This window comes from Phoenix dactylifera, chromosome 7 (assembly GCF_051530095.1).
Source record: "Phoenix dactylifera cultivar Ajwa chromosome 7, Ajwa_hap1_PhDact_Kaust_v1.1, whole genome shotgun sequence".
Taxonomy (NCBI): domain Eukaryota; kingdom Viridiplantae; phylum Streptophyta; class Magnoliopsida; order Arecales; family Arecaceae; genus Phoenix; species Phoenix dactylifera.
In genome coordinates, this window is record NC_143196.1 from 15,371,396 (window position 1) to 15,380,193 (window position 8,798).

Here is an 8,798-nt window from a genome sequence, read left to right on the forward strand (position 1 = left end):
GAGGATGTGGACACGGGAATGACGCTCACGGCTGAGAGAAGATGCCGGAAGCGTGAGGATAAATCGTGAAGAAGGAAGGCTGGGATCTTGCTGGAGTTGGATGTGAAGCTCGGGATGCTGTGAACAGACGCCTGGGACCTATCCCATGGATCCTGGATGGTCATCGCGAACGGGATGAAGCTTGGGACTTGGCTAGCAGCTGGATAGATGGATCATGTGGAGATGCACGGAGGAAGCGGACGGGATGAAGATCGATCACAGAAAAATCGCTGGGACTCTGTTTCGAAGAAGGGGATAAGGATGACTTTGAATTTGATTTGCGGTTGGCTGGGATCCTTATCCGTGGGAGATGAGGCTAATCCGGAAAACTTTAAGTTGGATCTGCGGTTGAGCAGCTGGACTTGGAGCTTACGAACGAGAGAAAGGGCGGACAGTTGGGAGGAATGCTACAGATGAGTTGGATTACGGTCGTGGAGGGAACGCGGAGAAGACTCGGTTCCGGGATGCAAGGGATTCATCCGTGGTTGATGGAGTTAATCCGAATGGGAGGATATGGCTCACGGGATGCTTGATTTTTGGAGAAGATGAACTATGTTCTGGGATGCAGGGGATTTGGAAGAAACTGAGATGCTGTTCACGGCTGAGATGAAGACTGGATCAACATGGACGTGAGGCTGGACACGAGCTGGGACTTAGAGCTTACGTGGATGCTGGACTCATGCGGATGAAGGGAAACGGACGTGGCTGGATGTGGCTGTGATTCGTGATGAAAAGAAAATTGGGGTTGACTCTGTTTGAAGCTTAAAACTGGGGAAGTTTGGACACGTGGAGAGAAAGAGTCTTGGTGGGTGAACGTGTGAAGAAAAAGAAAAGAAATTGATGGGATGTAGTGTGGGTTTAGGCATCATCCAATTAAGTTTGGCTCGACCTGCATACATTGGGCTCAAATAATTAAGAAAATCAATCAAACTTCAATAATTTATTTAAAATGAAATGATGAAGGAAAATACATTTTCTTATGTTTAAATTTAGAATATGTGTATAAAAATAATAATAAATGCTATGTAAAATAGATTAATTTACGCATTATTTAACACTTATCAATGTATCATATCAAGCATAACATACCGTCTAGATACTGAACTGGTATACGATTTCATATATACCGTACCAACATTCTGTACATTTCATCGTCTCGTACCATATCGCATGTCGACACTATAATAAAATAGTACCAGTGCAGAATCTGATACCAAGTTGATGAACCTTGATGAGGATCAAATGTTGGATAGCATTATCTCTCAAAGTTTTGATCTAATTAATTTCGGTGGTTTTCTTGAAGGCCTTAGTTGAAAATTTTAGATTCAGGTCTCAGACCAGCAAATAATTCGAGGTCAGAGTTTTGAGTGGTATTATGTCTAAGGATTTGATCTCCATCCATCCATTCGGCCTGGGTTACCTTCGATGATCTTTTGCGGAAACCGGCGATGCAAAACAAGTACTGAAGCACTTGAGGAAAACCCAAAAAGAAGGGACTATATATGACCTCCGGTTCCATTTTGCCCGAGTGATGGCAGGTCTGATTCTCGCCAAAAAATTTTTTTATTACCTTCTCGGTTTGGCTTGTTTCCCCAGAGCCCCCGGTCCACTTCTCCTTTCGCTATTATATATATTCCATTCTTTGCTCCGATGTTTCCGATGTCCGTTTACTCTTTCAATATTTGACACCGTATGGCTTAAATCTAACAAAGTTGACTTTGCATGCATTGCACCATATGGCTTAAATCTAACAAAGTTGACTTTGCATGCATTGCACCATATGGCTTAAATTCGAGTCAGATATGGATTATTTTAGTTCCAATTAAAGCCATCGACAAGACCCGGCCCCGTCCGTCTTCTGATGGGAGTTTAAAATGATCTTAAAATATAGACACTCATTAAATTTCTTCCAGTTAAACATAATGCCGAATCATGTCTAATCTATTAAATTCCACTGAAATCCTATTAATCTGTTTGAGACGTATTAACTTGCAAGTAAACTGTGTCATCCCATGATCATGTTTAATGCCTAGGACTGAACCCGGTCCATTTTTTCTTTAAAGAGATTATACAATGCACAAAGAAAACGTCCAGACTCAAATACCCTCCCTGCTCTTTATTTATACTTCGCCATCCACCTTCCCCTCTCCAGGCTAGAGAACATAAACATGGGCCGCCGCAAGCTTCTCATCATCTCAACGGTGGTTGCAGTTTTTCTTTTACGGTGCATCCCCCGGACCACGGCCGAAGAAGTTGGTATGCAGCTCCTTACATGTTCTCATCTCTGGGTTATATGCTTCCTTATCCGTTTCCATTGGTATTTAGCATAAATGATTGCTAGCTCCGATCTAAAATTGTGCCATATATTCCTTGCAGGGGATGAGAGAGAGTTCAGCTACGAGAGTGATAGCGAGCACGGACCTGAGAACTGGGGCAAAATCCATGAGGACTGGGCCATATGTAATAAAGGTCAGATGCAGTCCCCCCTTGATCTCTTGGACAAAAGAGTGCAAGTGCATCACCACCTGGGGCCGCTCCGCCGAACCTACCGCGCCGCCCTTGCCGTCGTCAAGAATCGTGGCCACGATATTATGGTGAGAGTCTCAGGACCGAAATTCTCAATCTTTTAGTCCACTATAGCTTAATGCATGCGATGCTTCCTCTTCCATGGATTCAGGTCAAATGGGAGGAAGATCCAGGGGCCATCTGGATCAATGAAACCATGTATACACTTAAACAGTTGCACTGGCATGCGCCTTCGGAGCACACCCTCAACGGCCGGAGGTGCTTCATCTCTCAGTCATTTTAATAACTATCATAAATTGACTTCTTAACTTCTTAGGTTTATAAGAAAACACTGAGGCACACTGATCCTAGCTATATAGAATTCGCAGGTGATATTGTGCTGAATTTGCACGCAGGTATGCTGTGGAGATGCATATGGTGCATGAGAGTGCCGATCAGAAGGTCGCCGTGGTCGGTATTCTGTACAAAATTGGCCGCCCTGATTCATTCCTAGAGGAGGTCAGTTTGTGCTCCATGGGCAAAGCAAAGTGTTCTATTGTTTAGGAATGGTTCTCCGAATTATGCTTTATTATGGATGCCAATTGTGTTGCTGGACATGAATGTTTTTTTTTCTTTTTTTCGATTAGGTGGAGGAAGAAATTATGAAGATAGGAGACTTGACGGGGGAAGAGGAGGTGTTGGGAATGGTAAATCCAAGGCATGCAAAATGGGGAAGCAGAAAGTACTATAGATATTTGGGCTCGCTCACTGTTCCACCTTGCACTGAAGGTGTTGTGTGGACCATTATAAAAAAGGTTGGTTTCAATTACAAACTAGGCGTCCACTGTGGTGCTAACCAAATCTATTTAGGATACTATGGTGTGTGTATTTTGCACCGCAGAAGGCCTTGCAAGGCTGAATGGATGATATGTTGGATGAGTTCGCTCGTCATGTTACCCATCATGTTTGGCATGCTACCTGTGTTTGACATAGCAACATGATAGGCGATATATATCACCATCCAACCATACATGGGCTTCTGAAGTGAAAATACACACCGCAGAGGATCTAAACTCACTCCAATCTATTTTTTGTGTCAATTAGACAAAGGTTGAATAAAGGAATTGGATTAAGGTCCAAGCTGTCTCTTTTTCGTTTTTTGGTTCATTAAGGAGCCAGTTTATTGTTGGCAGGTGCGGACTGTATCAAGGAAGCAGGTGGATAGACTTAGAGAGGCTGTCCATGATGTAAGTAGCATGTGGAAAGCAATCCCTTCCATTCTTTTCATTCTTTCCAACGCGTTTCCTCTGTCTTCTCTCTAGATCTCTTCCCCCTCCCTCCCTTCCTGCCGTCCATTGTGTGCTAAGAAAAGAAACTCTTATTAATGTTTTCAACGCTTACCAACTTTAGATCTCTCTTGAGAAAAAAATTTAAAACAAAAAATATTAAGCTATGGTCGCAAATGGAACCCATTTGAACCAATTAATGCATGGTGTCACCTCTAGAGTCGCACAGTGGAACCAATTAAGTTATGACCTCTTGCTTCACGTAATTAAATGAAAATATATCTTTAATGTTTATAGATGTGATGCATATTCTGAACTTATCATCCTGTAATCGGACACCTCAGACTTGCATCTGAACTTTGGATAGATACAATATATATAATGAGGCTATTGGATCCAATCCACGAAATGTATCATCAGATACTTATAAACTAATCCATTTATAGTTAGAGATATAGACAATCTAGAAACTACTAATGTCAATATAAATCGAGTTCTCACTTTTATCTCCATCAATAAAAAACAGAAAATAATTTTTATAATCTTATATATATTATATTAGTGGATATATTATATTTGATTAAAAAATATCCACTAAACATAGTCAACTTGTTGTATTAGTTATAATTTTACTCTATTTATTGATATTGACATCCATTGCTTCAATAATACCTCTTTCCCTATTTTGAATAAAAATAATATAAGAGACAATTTATGTGTATTTTCCATTTATCGTATTGCTTTTCGTATGTATATATGTATATATATATATAATTGTTATGAAAGGTAAATCGCATGATATGTACCCAAAATTTTGTGGACCAAAGTAAAATACTTCTTATATTTGTGCTTGAATCATCAATATAAAGTATAAGTTTTTCCTAATATTTTTATTCTTGATTGATTACTTGCAAGATGTAGCAGTAGCATATATATATATAGACGAATATAAAAAGACATGTTAATCTGTACATATAAAAAAGACATTTGATTTTTTATTAGTGCTACAGCAAGATAGGCTTTTTCTTTTTTTTTTTTTGGTACAAACGAGATAGGCTTTTAAGGGCAAAAGTTAAAGGCACCAAAAGTCATAAAATTGTTATCATAAGCATCCTAACAGAGTAGCGGCAAAAAAATAATAGCCTCTATAGAGACATAGCAAAAATTTTAGTGGCAATTTATATGTTGACATAAAATAAGTTATCATAGCAAACAAATGCCTCACTAAAATAGATTTTTTTATCATCCACATATTTTGTTGCAATAATATAATATTTTTCTGGAGCAATTAGTTTTTTCCAACTATATATCTAAAATTTTTTAGAGGTAAATATTATTTTGCACTATAAAAGCCATCACTGAAACCATACTTTTCAGTAGTGTGGATTGATACCATACAAAATTTTTCTTGATTGAAACAAAAAACTATGTTATAGATTCAACAAATTGGTCTGATTGCAAAGTGCCATGTAGTTAAAATTCAATTAAAATATTATCTTTTATCTTCTTCATTTGGAAGCTGAGGAAGATACTGTAAAGATTTATGAGGATTTAGATCCCTATTGTGCGTTTCAATTCGTTTCTTTACCCTGGACCAAAATTAATTTTAACCACCATCATGAAGATTGTTACATTTTGGAAAGCCAGAAATGTTCTGAATAATCTAAGATCCCAAGAATCCTAGGAATTTTCAAAGAAACATTTCATGCAAAATAAAAGAACCTGGGGAAAATGCAATATCACAGTCATAAGTAAAATGATTGATAAAACAAAATTTTTTTAGGTAAGATATTCCTGGTAGCATGTGATATGGATCATGAGCATTATAAGACATATAAATATTTTATGATATGAGTCCCATTGTACTTATTTTTTAATTGTAATTCGATATTTTAGGTCTATCATCTCTGCCTCTTGAAATTTGCAGGATTTTGAAATGAATGCAAGACCAATACAGGAGATCAATGAAAGGACTGTTAGCCTTTATCGCCCTCCAAATTTTAAATGTTAAATCACAATGCTTTGTAGGCTTGAAGATTCATGTATTGTATTAATGAAGTTTCCTTGAGAAAATCTTATAGCATTTGGACTGGGATCTTGGATTACTAGGCAATAAAGAAGTTCGTCATTGCGAAGAATTGCGATAATTACTAAGCATGAAATAGAAAATCACTGTAGTGCCAATCCGCCAAGTATGGAGTGCCCATTACGTACATCCCTCGAAGAGACTGGCTATCAATCAAGATAAATAATGAAGCCAGCAACTATTCTTTTCAACTTGGAGGAAAAATAAAAGAAAAATCTAATTATCAGATTACCGAATACACATGTATCTGAAAAAGGAAGTGGGGAAGGGGACCAACCGTAGCCAGCCACGGATTAAAATATACCCCTTTTCACAAGCCTTCTAGTCTGAAAACTATTGTTGGAATCCATTAATTAATGGATTGTATCAAATTTAGTCGGCCTTACTAAACTTCATCTTGATTGATATTTAATTGATTGTGCTAAACTTAGTTGGTCTTACTAAACTTTACCTTGATTGATTTGTGATTGATTGTGCCAAACGTAGTCAGCATTACCAAATTTCGTCAGCCTTCTAGTCTATATAAAGATTGCTTTTGTATATTGTAACTGACAGACAGAAATACAATTCTCTTCTCTCATGCTTCCTTTTCAACATGGTGTCAGAGCTACCGATCACGTAACCTGCTGTCATCCTCTCTTTCGCCTTTTCTGTAGTCATCATCACTCGTAATCCTCTATTTCTTTTGTCTCATTTGGGGGTGTAGCTGGGGCTCCGGCCTCGGTGGCTTTCAAAGTCCCTTCTTCTCATCAAGATCTTGATAAAATTCTAGCTTTCTTTCTTTCTTCTTTTTCTCTTTAATTATTTTTTATTATTTTTTCATTATTTTTTGTTTGACTTTCGATCGGAAGGTGACATCGCCGACCCACTTGGATCCTCAGGGCTAAAGTATTTTTTTTTTTACTCTAAAAAAAAAACCTCCAGCAGCAGCTCGTCAAACCATACCATCAAAAGCTTAGCAGGTAAACTTGATAGGTGCGGTCTCGCTTCAAACCCCAGCAGCAGTGCATCAAACCGTACCGTCAGAAATTGGTGAATAAACTTGGCAGCCGCGGTCTCGTTCCAAACCCCAGCAGCAGTGGCTCAAACCGTACCGTCAGAAGCTTGGTAGATAAACTTGGCAGTTAGTCTCGCTCCAAATTCTAGCAGCAACGCGTCAAATCATACCGTCAGAAGCTTAACGGGTAAACTTGGCAGATGCGGTCTCGTTCCAAACCCCAGCGGTAGCGCGTCAAACTATACCGTCAATAGCTTGGCGGGTAAATTTGGCAGGCGCGGTCTCGCTCCAAACTCCAGCAGCAGCATGTCAAACCATACCATCAGAAGCTTGGCGGATAAACTTGGTAGGCATGATCTCGTTTCAAACCTTAGCAGCAGTGCGTTAAACCATACCGTCAAAAGCTTGGCGAGTAGACTTGGCAGGCGCGGTCTCGCTCCAAATCCCATCAACAGCATGTCAAACCATACTGTCAAAAGCTTGGTGAAGGTAAACTTGGCAGGCGCGGTCTCACTCCAAACCTCAACATCTCATACTCCTACTCTTGATCTAGTACATTAGTTTTTCGGTACATTCTTGATCTAGTTGTTGGAATCTCTCGCACGCCGCAGAAAAATTCTGAACACAGCGAAAGGCATGCGCGAAATTCCGTTCATCGCATAAACTTATTTTAAAACCGTCGTTCGTAGATTAAGATTAGGATTAGTTAGTAAAGGCATATTAAATCTGAAATTTAAAAGATTATGTTTGCTGAAATTTTCTGCATGCAGAATTTCAGGCTGCTGATTTTTTGCATGCTGATTTTTGTATGCTTGGATTAATGATTCTATTGCTTTAATAATATGATTATAAATATTTAGAATTATATCTTGTATGATCAGCAACTTATGAGATGACATAATCAGTTAAATTACAGATCTGCAAATTATATTTATGCATGAGATGCGTATGGTGATGATCATGGATGAACCCTTTCGAATGTGCTGAAATATTCTACGATGTTCTATGATGTTATGTGATAGCATGTAATTCAGATTTTCAGATGCCTGCGTGCATCTTAAATTCATGTACTAGAGACCTGCGTGTCTCATGAAAAAGGGTTGTAATTATTCTTTTATATTAAATTAATCTGGGATGTAATCTGTGATGCATGTTGCACGTCGATGGTTGACATGTCGGGTTATCTACGCACGCGTTGCGACGATCGCAGCAGAAAGACGCACGCAGGGCGTTCATCTCATGAACGTTCCGAGGAATGTAGATTTCAAAAAAAATCGAAGTTCTCTAACTCAGAAGATCATGAAATCTGAAGGAAAGAATTAAAATTAATTACTTGATTAATTTTCAGATCTACTATTAAAAATTATAAAGATCAAATCTTTACCTTTGAGCGGGTAGATCTTCACCGCTATTTGATGATCGTGAAAATCAGGTTCGTTTGAAGCCGCACAAGTGTCCGGCCTCTACGGGTATCCACACGAAGATCTAGATTAATCGAGGTTACAATCTCACCGGGGTGCTAGCTCCCTTGCAGAGATCCCTTTGATGGTTGGAACTCCTCTAACAATCAACTCTTGATTGCTTCCAAGAGGAAAAAGAAGGAGGAGGAAGAAACACTTTCTTTTCTTTTCTTTACCATGGATGAAGAAGGAGGGAAGAGAGGAACACCTTCCTTTCTTCCATGTAGCTGACCAAGAGGAGGAAGAAGAAGCCATGCTTGCTGCCTGATAAGTGCTAAATAATTCATAAATTAATATCTTATTTATAGCATTTACCATTATTTTAATTAACATATTTTGTAAATTTAACTGAAAATTGTATTACCTTCATGATTGCATTTTAATAAATTATCCAAGGTAATTCAAGTTTGATTTGATTATTGATT

General features: G+C 38.6%; 1 protein-coding gene across 1 annotated transcript; it reads left to right on the top strand.

Moving 5' to 3' along the window:
- Positions 1 to 2,138: 2,138 nt before the first annotated feature.
- LOC103698670 (alpha carbonic anhydrase 7-like) lies at positions 2,139 to 8,202 on the top strand. The gene is made up of 7 exons (XM_008780711.6): positions 2,139 to 2,295; positions 2,416 to 2,633; positions 2,717 to 2,823; positions 2,961 to 3,063; positions 3,192 to 3,359; positions 3,738 to 3,791; positions 5,758 to 8,202. Exons 1-7 carry the CDS (start codon positions 2,208 to 2,210, stop codon positions 5,839 to 5,841), a joined length of 822 nt encoding a protein of 273 aa, XP_008778933.3. The 5' UTR covers positions 2,139 to 2,207; the 3' UTR covers positions 5,842 to 8,202.
- The last annotated feature ends 596 nt before the right edge of the window (positions 8,203 to 8,798 follow it).